This window comes from Mesocricetus auratus, unplaced genomic scaffold, assembly GCF_017639785.1.
Source record: "Mesocricetus auratus isolate SY011 unplaced genomic scaffold, BCM_Maur_2.0 Super-Scaffold_4256, whole genome shotgun sequence".
In the NCBI taxonomy this organism is placed as follows: Eukaryota; Metazoa; Chordata; class Mammalia; order Rodentia; family Cricetidae; genus Mesocricetus; species Mesocricetus auratus.
This window is the reverse complement of record NW_024429182.1, coordinates 21977998-21997218: the sequence shown is the minus strand read 5'-3', so window position 1 is coordinate 21997218 and position 19221 is coordinate 21977998. Positions and strand designations below refer to the sequence as shown.

At 39.9% G+C, this 19221-nt stretch overlaps 1 protein-coding gene across 1 annotated transcript in view; it reads left to right on the top strand.

Moving 5' to 3' along the window:
* The window catches only part of LOC101832144 (cytochrome P450 2C28-like), a 42546-nt gene that overhangs the window by 2982 nt on the left and 20343 nt on the right, over positions 1-19221 (top strand). The window contains exon 4 of the mRNA NM_001281683.1: positions 17779-17939. Within this exon, the coding sequence (NP_001268612.1) occupies positions 17779-17939 (161 nt within the window). The remainder of the gene's footprint in view (positions 1-17778; positions 17940-19221) is intronic.

The following is a 19221-nucleotide window of genomic DNA, read 5'->3' as shown; positions in this document are numbered from 1 at the left end:
TTTGTTAAGCATATGTGGTGTTAATGAGCCCATCATATTTTCATGGAATATGAGGAAGTGACATGTTTTGTCATTGAGGTGGCCAGATTTGCCTCAAGACCTGCAACTCCTATCAATAATGGTACTTACCATATTTTTATTTTCTTTTACTTAAACATCTTTGAGTGCTACTTTCATCAGCTGTGATGCCTCTGTAAACAAAGGGCTGTTTAAAAACTCTCAGTGGTAATTTGATGTTAATTGCTATTTGCTATGCTATTTCGTATCTGCTATGATGGAATTCTGCTAGTATGTAACATGTATGAAATTATTTATTTAACCTATTTCAATTACTGTTAATTCTACCTTACTTTCCCCTAATTGTAAGTTAGTTTTAAATCTATCTTTTGTCATTTGTTTGTTAGCCATGTTTTAATTTTCTATATTTTACAATCTTTGATTCATAGATGCTATTCAGATCTAGGGAGGGAACTTTACTCCCAAGCTTAACTGTTTCCTAGACACAGAAAACATGCCTTGGATTTTTAAAGGAGCCTAACCATAGCCCATTTTTCCAAGTGCTTCCTTTATCGAATTCTCAAATGACAATGCTGTGTTTTCTTTGCCCTGGGTTACCCTACAGCACGGTATGGGATCCCTAAGAGCATCCTTATGGCTTAGATGCCTCTGAGACTACTCTATCAAGGAGGCTTCACTCAGTGTTTGCATCTGCTTCATGCCTTCCTCCTGTGAATGTCCTAATGCCCTGCAGGCAGGAAAACATGCACGAAGAGACAAGAGTAAAATTCAGCTCAGCCTGATTTTATTGTAACCAGTTCTAGACCAAGACTTTTCGAGTCTGACTCAGATCATCTCTTCCTTCCTTAATTAAATTTATTTATTATTTTATGTTCCAATCCCAGTTCCCCCTCCCTCCTCTCCTCCCGCTCTCCCCTGCTTCCCCCTCACCCCACCTCTCATCCACTCCTCAGAGAGGGTAAGGCCTTCCCTAGGAAGTTAGTCAACTAAGTCTGTCCTATCACCTCATTGAGGCAGGACTAAGCTCCTATGGTTGGGGGGGCAACCCCCTCCCCGTGTGGTCCACCAAATCAGTTTATGCATTAGAGTTAGATCTTGGTCCCACTGCCAATGGCCTCATATATTACGCAAGTCACACCATTGTCACCTGTATTCAGGGGTCCTAGTTCAGTCCTATGCCAGTTCCCCAGTTGTCAGTGTGGGTGTGGAGTCAGTGACATTTTATTAGTTTGGGTCTTTACATACTTTTCATTCATTATGTATATTTCATCACATCTTTGGTATGAATTTGGTGATACTTACTGTAAGTGTTTCGGGATGGGTTGGGACAGGATGGAATAGGAGTGGGTCAGGTATTCTGGCACTCGGGAGTCACAGAATACTGAGTGTTACACAGCTCAGGTGGAAAGGTATCCTGGAGCTCAGGAGCCAAGGACCACCACAGGTTGCAGTAAGCTTGGCAGCTTACAGCCTTGCCTCAGAGAAAGGCTTCTCCAGTGTATCAGCTCCGCTCCAGGCAGAACAGGGTCTTCCAGCTGGGGATGTTTGCCTAGTGTAGCAGTTTTGCTAGGCAGGAGGTTTCTCAGGAGAAGTTGCTACAGTTCAGCTCTGCTCCTGGAGAGCGGAGAGTGGAGAGCGGGGAGCGGGGAGCAGGGAGCAGAGTGTAACAACTCCTCTCTGCCAAGGAAGGTTTCCCGGGCAAGTGTTACAGCGCTGCTTGCTCTGCTCTGCTCTGCCCAGGGTCGCCTCTTCTTGCTCTGCTCTGCTCTGTAAGCGTTTCGTCGGGATGGGTCAGGACAGGATGGAACAGGAGTGAGTGGGTCAGGTATTCTGGCACTCGGGAGTCACAGAATACCCAGTGTTACACAGCTCAGGTGGAAAGGTATCCTGGAGCTCGGGAGCCAAGGATACTGAGTGTTACACAGCTCAGGTAGAAAGGTATCCTGGAGCTCGGGAGCCAAGGACCACCACGGGTTGCAGTAAGCTTGGCAGCTTACAGCCTTGCCTCAGAGAAAGGCTTCTCCGGTGTGTCAGCTCCGCTCCGGCAGGACAGGGTCTTCCAGCTGGGGATGTTCGCCTAGTGTAGCAGTTTTGCTCCGCAGGAGGTTTCTCGGGCGAAGTTGCTACAGTTCAGCTCTGCTCCTGGAGAGCCGAGCGGAGAGCAGGGAGCCGGGCGGGAGCAGAGTGTAACAACTCCGCTCTGCCAAGGAAGGTTTCCCGGGAAGTGTTACAGCGCTGCTCGCTCTGCTCTGCTCTGCTCTGCCCAGGGTCGCCTCTGCTCGCTCTGCTCTGCTCTGCCCAGGGTCGCCTTTGCTCTGTCGCAGCCGCAAAAGAAGATCTTCACCCGAAGCTCATCCAAAGGTGTTTATTGGAAGACAGCTGGACCAGCCAAGCTGAACATACACAGGGTTTATATAGGGGTTCCTGGGGTTGGGGAAGTTTTTCCAGGGTAGGGATTGGTCCGATTTCAGTGCTGAGCTCAGATTGGCTAGAGCTCTGCTCCGGGATTGGTTACTTTTTTACACAGGATTAGGGTCAGATTTGGCTCTGGTTTCAGGGCCAAAGTGTGTTTCTTTCTCTGGTCCTTTTTAGCCTTTTGGCTCCAATTTTAGGGCCAGGGTACATTTCTTTCACTGACTCTGATTCCAGGGACAAAGTGTGTTCCTTTGGCACTGGTTTTAGGGTCAGGGTACATTTCTTTGGTTCTGGTTGCAGGGCCAAAGTGTGTTTCTTTGGCTCTGCTCAGGGTGTGTTTCTTTGACTGGTCCCTTTTTCCCTACATGCTCTGCCCAGGGTCGCCTGTGCTCTGTCGCCGCTGCAAAAGAAGATCTTCACCCAAAGCACATATAAAGGGGTTTATTGGAAGGCAGCTGGACCAGCCAAGCTGAACATACACAGGGTTTATATAGGGATTCCTGGGGTTGGGGAAGTTTTTCCAGAGTAGGGATTGGTCTGATTCCAGTGCTGAGCTCAGATTGGCTAGAGCTGTGCTCTGGGATTGGTTACCTTTTTACACAGGATTAGGGTCAGATTTGGCTCTGGTTTCAGGGCCAAAGTGTGTTTTCTTTCTCTGGTCCTTTTTAGCCTTTTGGCTCCAATTTTAGGGCCAGGGTACATTTCTTTCACTGACTCTGATTCCAGGGACAAAGTGTGTTCCTTTGGCACTGGTTTTAGGGTCAGGGTACATTTCTTTGGTTGTGGTTGCAGGGCCAAAGTGTGTTTCTTTGGCTTTGCTCAGGGTATGTTTCTTTGACTGGTCCCTTTTCCCAACACTTACACTTTAAGTTTATTGGAGATTCAGTTAAAAACTGCTTTTGAGGGCATAGCTGTGGTGGCACACGCCTTTAATTCCAGCAGATGAGAGTCAGAGGCAGACTCAAGGTCAGCCTAGTCTACAGAGGGAATTCCAGGACTGACTCCATAGCTACTAAGAAACTATGTCTCCAAAAACTAAACAAGAACAAAACCAAACCAAAAAACAGTTTTTTTTTTGCCAGCATCTCACTCTGTAGTCCAGTTTGTTCTCAATCTTGCCATCCTCTTGTTCTGAGGGACAGGGATTACAGATTTGTGGCATGATAAACAAGAGACTCAGAGACAGATATTAGGATTCAAACTTTGAGCTGAAGATCAGAAAAGCAAAACAGCCAGCCACCAGCTCTTACCTCTACATCAGCTCAGACCAAAGGGGCGATCCTCAAACTGTTCCCAACTTCTCTGCTCCTCAGATTCATTCAGATTGCTATGCTCTTCACAATGTGGCTCAGACTGAATGCCTCTACCTTTTGTTCCTCTAAAATCCTGGGATTACAGGCATGAGCTCTGATTCACTCTTCAGTAGTCCAGGGTCATCTTGGATTCAGAGATCCACATGCCTTTCTTCTGAGTCTGAGATTAAAGGTGTATACCACCACCACCTGATCTCTATAGACTGAGGCTCGCTTTGCTTTCTGAATCCTAAAGCAAGCTTTAATAAATCATAAATAACTTATAACCACAATTCCCCTTTTTGTCTAATATAAAAAGAAGGCTACAGCTAACATAAAAAACTACATGCAAGAAGTATAATAAGTATATACAATACATATAGGCAATACTTACATCAACAATGTCTAGTTTACTTGCATTTGAAAAATTCAGAAGAAATACTTTATTATCTGTCCTATCTTGGTGAATCCAAAATCTTCTACTTAATTTACTTTCTATTCTAATTTGCATTATTAAATTATCTTTTAATGTCTTTGAACATTTACGCTTTACATTTATTTAGTGAGTTTCCTTTCTGAGTCTGGTAAACAAGGAAAACTGTAACTATCTAGTCTTTAGCTCTCTCAGAGACCCGAGAAGGAAATGATATTAACTGAATAAACAGGAAGTGCAAGCAACTTCTAAAAAATGTGAGAAATGACAAAAATAGCTGGCTGCCTGGACAGTCATCCAAGATTCCTCTGCAATGTCGGAGTATCCATCTTAGGCCTACAGACCTAGCATATCTGACAGACTTGCCTGTGAAGGAGGATTTTCCGAAAGCTGTTCCACCTTGTTTTGGCAAGGTTTTGCAGTCACCCGTTTTGGTGTCCTGTTTTGTCCAATTTGGACAGTATACAGTCAACCCTTGAGGCAAGGGCACTTTCTTGCTCAGTGGATTTTTTGTCACAAAGAAAGTAAACTTTATGTGGAGTTTCTTCAGTGCCCATCATCTTCTCTGAAGTAAATTGGTACTGCCAGGAGCAGACATGTCTCATTGTCATAAAAATACCTATGTTATTAAAACATTTTAAATGACATAATCTGTAGATCTCTGAAGTGTTTAAAGAGGACCTGTCTTTCTAAAATATAGTCTGTTTGACTTTGAAACATACCTAATGTGATTACAAGTTTGATTATAATAGGTGACTAATTCCTCACCTACATTTCCTTATTGTCTTATATAGTTGGTAGAAATATTCATTGCATTATTAAATGAGCTGTATAGTTATAGTACTTTGAACAAGATTAGAAATGTGTGTACAGTATGTTTTAGCAAAATTATTCTTTTTCTTCTTTTTGGTTTTTCGAGACAGGGTTTCTCTGTGTAGCTTTGGAGCCTATCCTGGAACTCGCTTTGTAGACCAGGCTGACTTTAAACTCACAGAGATCCACCTATCTCTGCCTCCTGAGTGCCAGGATTAAAGGTGTGTGCCACTAACACCCAGCTGCAAAATTATTCTCAAATTTGTATCTATATACATTATTTGTATGCAATATGCAAAAGTCCAATCCAATGTAAAATATTTAAGACTAGTAGTTGCTTTTTAAAAGTAGATTCAATAATCCACCTTTTAATCTTATCATATCTATATCCTCCCTTTTTTCTTTTCAGAGTAGATTCAATAATCTACCCTTTTTATCCTATCATAGCTGTATTCCTTTCTTTTGAAAACAAAAATCTTGAATCTAATCCCCTTTCTTCAACTTTCTTCCTGACTGTACCAACAACATTTTGTAATCAATTCTCCTAAATGATGACAAATAGCCCAATGAATGACCAAAACCCACTTACCCCACCTCTTAAGAATGTGGGCATCATGTTCTTAATTTTATTTCCTGCTATCTGGGGGCACTGACATTTTTGGGGATCCTGAAAAGAAAAATTTGGGGTAACTGTCAAGCTGTATCATTTTTGTTCTGTCTCTGCATAATGAGAAAGTGCAGGGCTTATTTTAAATCCTAGCTAGAGTCTTCTGTGAGGCTGGATCATCTCAACTGACCATCTCGAAATTGTTCTGAGCAATTTGTAGTTCAAAGTGAATCTTTAATGTTCAGCTTAATGGTGTTATCATAGTCCTGGTGAAGTTGTTGTGGGGTCATATTCTCCTTTTGGAGACTTCAAAGGTCTCTGTTAGGTGTGGTCATAGTTCACAGTAGAAAACTGGTAGAGACTCAAACCCTAAATCATGTACAGGAAGGTAAATAAAACTTCTTCTAGAAGCAGTTAGCACTCTATATGCCCATTAATATCATGACAAAACTCTAAAGTACATATATATTAATCTTATACATTTTTATATAGATATAATATTTATGCTTTAAGAAAAGTTCTTAAATGCCAATATAAAATAAAAGGATTAAGAAATTACTGGCAATACATTAGTCTTTCAATATTTGCTTTTCTTTTATTCCATATCAGGTGGCTCTTCTGACATGAGACAAAGATTTTTGATTTTTCTTTAACAAACATGCTTGGGTTTCGAGAAGGAGAGAGCCACACTCCTACTCCAAAGTCAGTTTTAATCTTTAATTGGAGTGGGGCTACACAAGAAACATTTGCATATGACTGTAGAGAAAATCAGAAACAAACATTTGGGAAAATTTGTGAAATTTTATCCTGCTGGAAATATGATATACCAATAGACCAATTTACTGCTTTTCTTGGGACAATTCTTTTCTGGATTATTTGTCCCTTTTCTTCAGATGTCTCAGTTGTCCAATGGCCTCTGGATTCCTTAGCTAGACACTTTTATTCTCCTGAAAAGATAAAAATAAAACTCTTTCCCAACCCTAAATTTTTGGGGAGGTTCTCCTTTGGAAAATTGTACTTGATCAAATGAAAATCATTTGTTAGTTTTATAGCTTAGTTTAGATTAAATGCCCATGCTGTTTGATGAACTATCATTTGTTCTAATTAAGAGGTGCCTTGTTCAAATAGAATCTTTATCAATTTTGATGGTATCCATAGTTGTGGAAACAAAAGCAAAACCTCTTCCCCAATGTAACACATGTCTTGGTTTCCATTTGGAGGTCAAGACATCTTTAAAGTATATCGGCTAATTTAATTCTGTAGTTTTATCTATTATCCAATGTCTCTCCACAGCTGTTGTTCCTTTCTCATTAGCATTCAGAAAATTCATCAAAGTTAATAAAACATTATGCAATCTATTTTGGGGGCTCTTTATCATCCCTTCTGTTTACTTACCATATCCTTTAGAGTACAATTCGATCTTTCTGTAACTGCCTGACCTGTAGGATTGTATAATATACCTGTAATATGCTTTATACTATAATAAGCCACAAACTTTTTCATTTCCTTAGACATATGCTGGAGCAATGTTTTTCTTTATTTGTGCAGATATACCCATGATAGCCACAACTTCTAATAAATGTGTAGTTATTGAATCAGCCCTTTCTGAACCCAAAGCAGTTCTTCATTGAAAATCTGAATGGTGTGGTGTACATATTTTAATTTTCCAAATTCTACAAAATGGAACACATCCATCTACCAGATTTCATTCCTTTGAGTACCAATTGGGTTACTTCCTGCAGGTAATGGAGTTTGGTTATATAAAGAATAAGTAGGACATTTTCTTATAATTTCCTTGGCTTGTTGCCATTCGATGGAAAAGTTCTTTTTCAAACGTTTCCTATTGACATGGTGTTTTTTATGAAATTCTGACAACTTTAGCACATTTCCTATCAATAGCTGATCAATTTCATGATTACGTTGTACTAGAGGGCCTGGCAGACCCGTATGGGATCAGGTGTGTGATATCACATATATATATATGATTCCTAGTCCTGATTATGTCTTGTAACTGAATAAATAATGAAGTAAATTCTGTATCATCTTGTATAAATTCAGTGGTTTCAATATGTAAAACAACTCTTTATGCATGTTGTGAATCAGTAATTATGTTGAGAAGTTTTTTATGATCCATTAACACCATGGGAATAGCATATAATTCTGACTTGTGGACAGAATTATAAGGACTTAGGTCTACTTTACTTAAATTTTCTGGTTTGTAACTTAATTTTCCTGATTTATTTGTGTTAGTATAGAATGTAGGCACTCCAATTATTGGTGTTATTCATACAATGTGAGGAAGGATCCAGTTCGTTCTCTTTATAAGTTGAATTCTCTTGCTTTTGGGATAATTGTTAACCTCTCCCAAAAAATTACTACAAGTTTTTTTGCCAAGGTTCATATTTCTGATCCTTTGTGCCTTCCTTCCCTCCTTCTTTCCTTCCTTCCTTCCTTTGTATATAACTTCTTTTTTTAATACATTTTATTTAAATTAGAAACAATCTTATTTTACATGTCAATCCCAGTTCCCTCTCCCTCCCATCTTCCCATGCTCCCCACCGGGGGGCCCCCCATACCATCCCTAATCCACTCCCCAAGGAGGGTGAGGCCCTCTGTGAGGGATCATCAGAGTCTGCCAAGTCATTTGGGGCAGGGCTTAGGCCCTCCCCCATGTATCTAGGCTAAGAGAGTATCCCTCCATGAGGAATGTGCTCCTGAAGTCCATTCATTCACTAGGGATAAATACTGGTTCCACTGCCAGAGGCCCTATAGACTGCCCAGGTGTTCTAGCTGACACCCACATTTAGGGGGCCTGGTTCGGTCCTATATTGATTCCCCAACTATCAGACTGGGGTATGTGAGCTCTCACTTGTTCAGGTCAGCTGTTTCTGTGGGTTTCCCCAGCATGGTCTTGACCCCTTTGCTCATCACTTCTCCTTCCTACAACTGGATTCCAGGAGTTTGGTTCAGTGCTTAACTGTGGATATCTGCTTCAAGAAAAGATATACCTTAATAGTGGGAGCCATTATAGGTTTAAAGAGAAATCTGGCACTAGGAAAATGCCCAGAGATCCACAAAGATGACCCTAACTAAAAATCTAAGCAATTGTGGAGGGGCTACCTTCAGTGCCATTCCCCTATAATGAGAATGATGGCTACCTTAAATGACATCCTAGAGCCTGCATCCAGTAGCTGATGGAAGCAGGGTTCACTTTGTAACAATAATTTATCAATTTTATCATTAGTAATAGGTACTATAATTTCTGCTGGATCTATTCTTGCTAATTGATGAAGTCTCAATTTTCCTTTTAGAATCAACTCAGAGATCTTTTCCACATAAGTTTAAAATTTTTACTCTGTTTATGTGGTAAAAAGATTAGTTCTATGATAATATCTACCCTCTACAATAAAATTCCTATAGGGGAATGTTTATAATAGAATCCAGTTAAACTTTGGATCCACAGGATCCACATGTACAATCTGTAATTAATTCATCTTCCACTAATGCCAATTCTCTATCAGCTTTAGCTGTTAATTCTCTGGAATGATTTAAGTCTTTGTCACTGTCTAAGGTTTTGTTTAAATTAATCAGTTGATCAGGTTTTATACCAATAATGTGCCAGAGATGGGAAATATCTCCTAGCAATCTTTGAAAGTCATTAAGAGTTTGCAATGGATCTCTCCTAATTTGTACCTTTTGTGGTCTAAATTTTTGTAAACTCATTTTATAGCCTAAATATGTAATAAAATCTCCTCTTTGTGTTTTTTCAGGAGCAATTTGTAGTTCCCAACAAGGCAAACTTTTCTTTACTTTTTCAAACATGCTTTCTAAATTATCTACATTTGAACCAGATAATAAAATATTTTTCATGTAATGATAAATTTAGATTGAGAAAATTGCTTACATATTATTTGCAATGATTACCACACAAAATATTGGCACAGGGTGAGGCTATTTAATATTCCCTCTGGGAGAACCTCCCATTAATATCTTTTAGCAGGCTGAGAATTATTATAAGTAGGCACTGTGAAGACAAATTTTTCTCTGTCTTTTTCTTGTAACAGTATACTAAAGAAACAATTTTCTAAATCAGTAACTACAAGAGGCCATCCTTTAGGCAATATAGAAGGCAAAGGAATTTCAGACTGCTAAGCATCCATTGGCTGTATCACCTTATTAACAGCTCTTAAATCTGTTACCCTTCTCCATTTCCTGATTCCTTTTTAATAACAAATACAGGAGAATTCCAAGGGCTGGTTGATTCCTCATTATGCTGAGCATCTAGTTGCTCCTGTACCAGTTCTTCTAAAGCCTGTAGTTTCTCTGTTAAACGCCATTGCGCAACTCAAACAGGTTTCTCTGTCAGCCACTTTAAAAGTAGGGCTGTTGGTGTCTTTGGAAGGTCACCAGCTGTTGTGTCATCTTCCTGTACTACCTGGATGGTTGGTGACTGTTCTTTTTTTATCATTTTTTATTTTAATTTTAAATAGCTTGTTTTACATGTCAATCCCAGTTCCCTCTCCCTCCCCTCCTCCCACACTCCCCTTCCCCCCCCACCCTCCCACACTATTGCCAAATCCTTCCACATAGGGGATATCTAGAGTTTGTCATTTTACTCTGTGTAGGGTCCAGGCACTCCCCTAAGAGTCCAGGCTGAGAGAGCATCCCTCTTTGTGCTATAGGCACACGAAGACTGTTTGTATACCAGGGATAGACACTGATCCACAGCTCAGGGCCCCATAGGTTGCCCAGGCCTTCTCACTGACACTCACATTTGGGGGGTCCAGATCAGTCCCATGCTGGCCTCCCCACTGTCGGTCTGGGGTCCAAGAGCTCTCCCCTGTTCAGATCAGCTGTCTCTGCTGGTTTTGCCAGCCCATTCTTTGCCAATTTGCTCATCACTCCTCTCTCTCTGTCACTGGGTTCCTTGGGTTCAGTTCAGTGATTAATTGTGTGTTTGCCTCTACTTCCATCAGTCACAGGATGAAGGCTCCCAGATGGTTATAGACATCAAGTTCATTATCAGGAATGGGCATTCGAGGGGGTCTCTCCACTATTGCTTAGCTTGCCAATTGGTGTTATCCCTTTAGATCACTCGAGGTCGCTCTGGTGCCTGATCTGTATTCTAACCTATGATTCCCTCTTCCCCCTATTCTACCCCCACCTCCTCAACTTCCTGTTCCCCCATGACCAACTCTCTTCCTCTTCACTCCCTCTCTTCTTCCCAGGTTCCGCTCCCCCCCCACCCCTCGCCGTGTTCCCCATCCATTCAGAGGATCTTGTCTCAATCCTCTTCTCTTGGGTACTATGCATATATGCATATCTTTTAGGTTCTTTCCTGTTTCCCAGACTCTCTATCAGTGGAAGGGCAGACTGGCACTATCCTGATCCATGTCTAAAATCCATATATGAGTGAGTACATACCATGTTTGTCTTTTTGCGACTGGGTTACCTCACTCAGGATGGTTTCTTCCAGTGCTATCCATTTACCTGCGAATTTCAAGATTCCATTGTTTTTTTCTGCCACATTTTCTCTATCCACTCTTCAGTTGAGGGGCATCTAGGTTGCTTCCAGGTTCTGGCTATTACAAATAATGCTGCTATGAACATAGTGGAGCAGATGCCCTTGTTGTATGAACTTGCCTCATTTGGATATATGCCTAAGAGTGGAATTGCTGGGTCTAGTGGTAGATTAATTCCCATTTTCCTGAGGAATCTCCATACTGATTTCCAAAGAGGCTGTATGAGTCGGCACTCCCACCAGCAGTGGAGGAGTGTTCCTCTCTCTCCACATCCTCTCCAGCATAAATTGTCTTCGGTGTTTTTGATTTTAGCCATTCTGACAGGAGTAAGATGGTATCTCAGAGTTGTTTTGATTTGCATTTCCCTGATGGCTAAGGATGTTGAGCACTTTCTTAAGTGTCTCTTGGCCATTTTAGCCTCCTCTACTGAGAATTCTCTATTTAGCTCTGTACCCCACCTTTTAATTGGATCCTTTGGTGTTTTGGAGACTTGTTTCTTGAGTTCTTTGTAAATTTTGGAGATTAGCCCTCTGTCAGAGGTAGGGTTAGTGAATATCTTTTCCCATTCTGTGGCCTGCCTTTTTGTCTTTTTGACTGTGTCCTTTGCCTTACAGAAGCTTTTTAGTTTCAGAAGGTCCCATTTGTTAATTGTCGATCTCAGTGCCTGTGCCACTGGTGTTATGTTTAGGAAGTGGTCTCCTGTACCAACTCGTTGAAGAGTATCTCCCACTTTCTCTTCTAAAAGTTTCAGTGTGGCTGGATTTATGTTGAGATCTTTGATCCATTTGGACTTAAGTTTTGTACAAGGCGATAAACATGGATCTATCTGCAGTCTTCTGCATACCAGTACCCAGTTATGCCAGCACCATTTGTTGAAGATGCTTTCTTTTTTCCATTGTACAGTTTTAGCTTCTTTGTCAAAAATCAAGTGTTCATAGGTGTGTGGGTTAAAATTAGAGCTTTGGATTCGGTTCCATTTGTCTACCTGCCTATTTTTGTGCCAATACCAAGCTGTTTTCAGGACTATAGCTCTATAATAGAGCTTGAAGTCAGGTATGGTGATGCCTCCTGAAGTTCCTTTATTGTGTAGGGATGTTTTAGCTATCCTGGGCCTTTGGTTTTTCCATATAAAGTTGATTAATGTTCTTTCCAGGTCCTTGAAGAATTGTGATGGAATTTTGATAGGGATTGCATTGAATCTGTAGACTGCTTTTGGCAAGATTGCCATTTTTATTATGTTGATTCTACCAATCCAAGAGCATGGGAGATCTTTCCATTTTCTGGTATCTTCTTTGATTTCTTTCTTTAAAGACACAATGTTCTTGATATACAGGTCTTTAACTTCCTTGGTTAACATTATCCCCAGATATTTGATGCTGTTTTTGGCTATTGTAAAGGGTGATGTTTCTCTGATTTCTTTCTCAGTCACTTCATCATCTGTATATAATAGGGCCACTGATTTTTTTGAGTTTACCTTGTATCCTGCCACATTGCTGAAGGTGTTTATCAGCTCTAGGAGTAACCTTGCAGAGTTTTTTGGGTCACTTATGTAAACTATCATATCATCTGCAAATAGTGAAAGTTTGACTTCTTCTTTTCCTATTTGTATCCCCTTTATCTCCTTTTGTTGTCTTATTGCTGTAGCTAGAACTTCAAGTACAATATTGAAGAGATATGGAGAGAGTGGACAGCCTTGTCTTGTTCCTGATTTTAGAGGAATTGCTTTGAGTTTCTCTCCATTTAGTTTGATGTTAGCTGTTGGTTTACTGTATATTGCTTTTATTATATTCAGGTACGTTCCTGTTATCCCTGATCTCTCTAGGACCTTTATCATGGAGGGGTGCTGGATTTTGTCAAAGGCTTTTTCAGCATCTAGTGAGATGATCATGTGGTTTTTCTTTCGCAGATTGTTAATATGGTGGATTACATTGATAGATTTTCTAATGTTGAACCATCCCTGCATTCCTGGGATGAAGCCTACGTGATCATGGTGGATGATTTTTCTGATGTCTTCTTGAATCCGGTTTGTGAGTATTTTATTGAGTATTTTTGCATCAATGTTCATGAGGGAAATTGGTCTATAGTTCTCTTTCTTAGTTGTGTCTTTGTGTGGCTTGGGTATCAAGGTAATTGTAGCCTTCTAGAAAGAGTTTGGCAGTGAGCCTCCTGCTTCTATTGTGTGGAATACTTTGAGGAGTATTGGAATTAGCTCTTCTTTGAATTTCTGGTAGAATTCTGCACTGAAGCCATCTGGGCCTGGGCTTTTTTGTTTGGGAGACTTTTGATGACTGCTTCTATTTCATTAGGGGTTATAGGTCTGTTTAGATTGTTTATCTGTTCTTGATTTAGTTTTGGCAAGTGATATCTATCCAGGAAATTGTCCATTTCCTTTAAATTTTCAAATTTTGTGGAGTACAGATTTTCAAAGTATGCCCTGATGATTCTCTGGATTTCCTCAGAGTCTGTTGTTATGTCCCCTTTTTCATCCCTGATTTTGTTAATTAGCATGCTCTCCCTCTGTCTTTTGGTTAGTTTGGACAGAGGTTTATCTATTTTGTTGATTTTCTCAAAGAACCAACTCTTTGTTTCATTGATTCTTCTCAGTGTTTTTCTGGTTTCTACTTGATTGATTTCAGCCCTCAATTTGATTATTTCCTGGCGTCTGCTCCTCCTGGGGGAGTTTGCTTCTTTTTGTTCTAGAACATTCAGCTGTGCTATTAATTCTCTAGTATGACTGTTCTCCAGTTTTTTCATGTGGGCACTTAGTGCTATAAACTTTCCTCTCAGCACTGCTTTCAAAGTGTCCCATAAGTTTGTGTATGTTGTGTCTTCATTCTCATTGAAATCGAGGAAGTCTTTAATTTCTTTTTTATTTGTTCCTTTACCCAGGGATGGTGCAATTGTGCATTGTTCAATCTCCATGAGTTTGTAGGGTTTCTGCGATTTGTGTTATTGTTGAATTCTAATGTTAATGCATGGTGGTCTGATAAGATGCAGGGGGTTATTCCAATTTTTTTGTATCTGTGGAGATTTGCTATGTTTCCTATTATGTGGTCAATTTTAGAGAAGGTTCCATGTGGTGCCGAGAAGAAGGTATATCCCTTTGTATTTGGGTGGAATGTTCTATAGATGTCTGTTAAACCCAGTTGGGTCATAACTTCTATTAGTTCTTTTGTTTCTTTGTTAAGTTTCTGTCTGGAGGTCCTGTCTAGCGGTGAGAGCGGAGTGTTGAAGTCTCCTACTATTAGTGTGTGAGATTTTATGTGCATTTTGAGCTTTAGTAATGTTTCATTCACGAATGTAGGTGCCTTTGTATTTGGGGCATAGATGTTTAAAATTAAGACTTCGTCTTTATGTATTTTTACTTTGATGAATATGAAGTGTCCTTCTTCACCTCTTTTGATTGATTTTAATTTGAAGTCTAATTTGTTAGATATTAGGATTGCTACACCCGCTTGGTTCTTGGGACCGTTTGATTGGAAGATCTTTTCCCAACCCTTTACTCTGAGATAACGTCTGTCTTTGATGTTGAGATGTGTTTCTTGTATGCAGCAGAAGGAAGGGTTCTGTCTTCGTATCCATTCTGCTAGTCTGTGTCTTTTTATAGGCAAGTTGAGTCTGTTGACATTGAGGGCTATTGATGACCATTGATTGGTGATCCTTGTTTGTGCTTGATTTATTGTTAGTATAGTTATTTTGTGTAGTTTCTCCTCCCTTTTTCTTTTGGTGTTTTGTAAAGTGTGATTATATATTGCCTGTGTCTTTGTGAATGTAGTTATCTTCCTTGGCTCTAGGTTTTCCTTCTAGCATTTTCTGTAGAGCTGGATTCATGGATATATATTGTTTAAGTCTGGCTTTGTCATGGAATATTTTGTTTTCTCCATCTATGGTAATTGAGAGCTTTGCTGGATATAGTAGTCTGGGCTGGCATCCTTGTTCCCTTAGCGTTTGTAGGACATCTGTCCAGGATCTTCTGGCTTTCATCGTTTCCATTGAGAAGTCAGGTGTAATTCGGATAGGTCTGCCTTTGTATGTTACTTGGCCTTTTTCTTTAGCTGCTCTTAATATTTTCTCTTTACTCTGTAGGTTTGATGTTTTGATTATTATATGGCGAGGTGACTTCTTTTTCTGGTCGAGCCTATTTGGTGTTCTGTAAGATTCTTGTACTTTCATAGGCATATCTTTCTTTAGGTTAGGGAAGTTTTCTTCTATGATTTTGTTGAATATGTTTTCTGTACCTTTAAGTTGAATTTCTTCACCTTCTTCTATACCTATTATTCTCAGGTTTGGCTTCTTCACAGTGTCCCATATTTCCTGGATATTTTGTGTTAAGGATTTGTTGGTTTTGAGATTTTCTTTGGTTGATGACTCTATATCCTCTAATGAGTCTTCAACACCTGAGATTCTCTCTTCTATCTCTTGTATTCTATTGGTGATACTTGCATCTGTAGTTCCTGATCATTTACCCAGCTTTTCTATTTCCAGCATCCCTTCATTCTGTGTTTTCTTTATCATTTCTATTTCAGCTTTCAATCCTTCAACTGTTTGAGTTGTTTCCTTAATTTTTTTGGTTGTTCTTTCTTGGTGCTCTTTAGATTCTTTGAGAGATTTGTTTATTTCTTGAATTTTTCCCCCATTTCATGGATTTTTTTGTTTGTTTTTTCTTCTATTTCTTTAAGGGATTTCCTCGTTTCTTCTTTGAGGGTCTCCATCATCTTCATGAAATAATTTTTAAGGTCTGTCTCCTCTTCTTCGTCTATGTAGTGCTTTTCAGGTCTTGCTGGTGTTGGATCCCTGGATTCTGGTGGGGTCATGTTGGTGTTTCTATTTCTGAGTGATCTCTTATTCTGTCTTCTTCCCATCTCTTCTTTCAGTGGGTGCTGGTGGGGTCTTTCTGTCTCCACTGGTCTCCTTCCTTCCTGCAGCTGAAGCTGGGGATGCTGACACGGAGTTTGCGTCCTGGTAGGGCTGATGTCTTTCCTGAAGCTGGTCTCACTGGGGTTGGGGTCTTGGAATTGTTGACTTCTTTGCTGTGTGGGCAGGTCTCCTGAAGCTGTACTCGCTGGGGTTGGGGTCTTGGAAGGGCTGATGTCTTTCCTGAAGCTGGACTTGCTGGGGTTGGGGTCTTGGAGGGCCTGATGTCTTTCCTGTGTGTGGGGGTCTTCTGGATGCCAGGAGCGGCCCGAGGGCGGTCCCCGCCGGAGACCCAATCTCACCTGAAGCTGGACTCGCTGGGGTTGGGGTCTTGGAGGGGCTGATGTCTTTCCTGTGTGGGCGGGTCTTCTGGATGCCAGGAGCTGCCCACTGGGGTTGGGGTCTTCGGTGACTGTTCTTTATAACACCTTCTCATAAAATTTTCCAGATTCATATATTAATTTATGTTTTGTTTCTAAGATTGGGGGAATGATTATCTGAGTATTCCATTGATGTAATAAATCACATCCCCACAAATTCATTGCAGTTTTGGCAACACTGACTTTAGTAATCCATTCTGTACTTCTGGCCCTATACATTTAAGCATCTCGTGTTCTGTTTTACTTGAGATAAAGTTCCAGTCCATAAAATTTGAATATTTACCTCCTGAAGAGGCCAATTTGGATGCCAAGATTCTTGTGATATAATTGTTACATTTGTATCTGTGTCTACCAGACTTACAATGATAACATCATTTATTTGTAGTTTGATTTTGATCTCTATTTATTTATAGAAGTTTGGCAATATATTCGCTTTGTGTTTTTTTATGACTTTTTGTTCTCTCTTCTGTTTCTCTTCTATCATATAGAGCAGCATGATTTCCTTCAATAGGTATTGGGCTCTTTAATTGCTCTGGGAAGTGCTTTCCATGGCAAAAGGAAGTACTGAACTGAATTTGGCATCTCCCAATGGAAAAGTATTACCTTTATAATTTCTTGTTGACCACATTCCTTAGTCCAATGCCTGCCTTTGCTATAACTTCTGCATAATCCAGAAGGGAGGAGATTTCTGTTTGGATTATATTTACAAAATGAATTGTTCTTAGAAACACCCTGTTTACACTCACTTTTCAGGGAAACATGTCTGCCATAATGAAAAAAATTGACATTTCAATTTTCTTTAAATCTCTTAGAAACCTCTTCTATCCATATATCATCATCATGATTATGGATTTTAATATTAATTGTATCTTGGATCCAGTGCTCCAAAGGTGATGATCTTGCTTTAAAAGGCCTAATTATCCTTTTGCATTGGGTGTTAGCATTTTCAAAAGCCATTGTTTCAATTATTATTTTTTTAGCTTCTGTGTTTGATATCATTCTACTTACTGCTGATGACAGTCTTTGTATAAAATCTGTATAACTTTTGTAAATGACTCAATTTTCTTTACTGCTTTTCCAATTCTGTCTCAAGTGTTCAAAGCTGCTTCACAGCATAAACCCAACAGGTGATCATGATATTGACACTGCCTTTCTAAAGTAGCATAATCTCCATCTCCAAGAATTTGATCTTGGGAGATATCTATACCTCTAGTTTTAGCCCATTGTCCAATATTCTTAGCTCTTCTGTGAACCAGAAAGTCCATTGAAATTCTGTGCCAATACTTCCTTAGGGATTATAAAGTTATTATTGTTTTTTTAGTCCAAAGATAAAGACTTTACATGTATGTTTTAATTGTATTTAAATTTTTTTCCAATCCTTCAGGCTCACCCTGTGATCCCACCTTCTTCCTGAGCTGTGCTCCTTCCAATGTGATCTGTTCAGTTGTTTTTCACAATCGTTTTGATTATAATGACAAGAATTTTCTTAACTTGATGGAGAAATTAAATGAAAACTTTGAAATTTTGAACTCCCCATGGTTGCAGGTGAGACAAAGATGTATCATTTATGTTTATTTCTCTACAAATTAAAGTCTGAAGCTTGGTATGTAAAATATTGTTGGAAAGCAGAATCAGTCTCCGTTACCCTTCCTCCCTCTTCTTTCTAGCCATTTCAGTTACTCAGGAGGGTAAAGTAGGTGAAGGAAAAACAAAGGGAGAGGCTGAAGAGAAATCTTAGTTTAGGTAGTTTGTGTACTTTGCACAAGGATCTGGGTTTGATCCTCAATACAACAACAACAAAAGAAGCCACAAACTAGTTACAAGGTGCCAATGTCAAGCCAAGGAGACAAGTGGGACAAGGGCAGACAAAATACCCCAAAGTCTTTCTACCTTTTAGAAAAATGTATATGAGTTGTGCTTTTATACCTTTCTATGTATCACATGCTTGCCCACAGAGGCCAGAGGAGTGCATCAGATCCCCCCAAAGTTGTGTTATGGAAAGTTGTGGGCCACCATGTGGGTGCTAGGAATTGAACCTGGGTCTTCTGGAAGAGCAGCCAATTCCCTTAACCTCTGAGACATTTATCCAGCCCTTTCCCTATCATGTTTAATTTGCCTCCATTGGTTTATCAACTCTGCTTCCACATGGTGTCTGTAAGCTTTGAATTTTCTCCAGAGTTGAATCTATGGCTTTTTTGTTTGATTTTTAAATATTTTCATGGAGGAATGAAGTTTCTGCTCATGAAATGAGTGTTTCCACACCATGGTCCTGTCCGTATCTTATCATGGTGGCATGAACTTCTCAAAGACATAGCTGAGACCTTCAGTTTTCAGACCAGTAGCAATGCCTAAATATAGTTTAAGCCGACTCATTAGGGATTTTCCCACTGACTCCCTTTTCCAGGTGATACTTTGGTAACAGCCTGGAAACATCTTCAAGCTCTCAGAGGACATCCAGGTTTTCATTGAAAAGATTCTATCACCCACAGGCTTGTCTGTCAGTCAAGTCAGAGACATTGTTATCAATTTATATGACTGAAGTTTCTCCTCTGAGAGAATCATTGGTAGATACTTGGGAACATAGATGGGAAGACTGACTGGTCTTTAGAAGGTATCACAGCATCCCAGTCTGCTCCCTCTTCTGTGACTCCCTAATCCTGATGTGTAGGAGTTGCCTCATAGATTTATCCATTGGGGTTTGGCACCCCACAGTCAGTTGTTCTCAGCATTTTAACCAGTTGTGCATTTCTGTAATAGTATCTATCTGTTTTTAAGAAAAAGTTTCTTAGATGAGCGGCGAGAGCTACACTTAGTTGTAGTGTAGGAT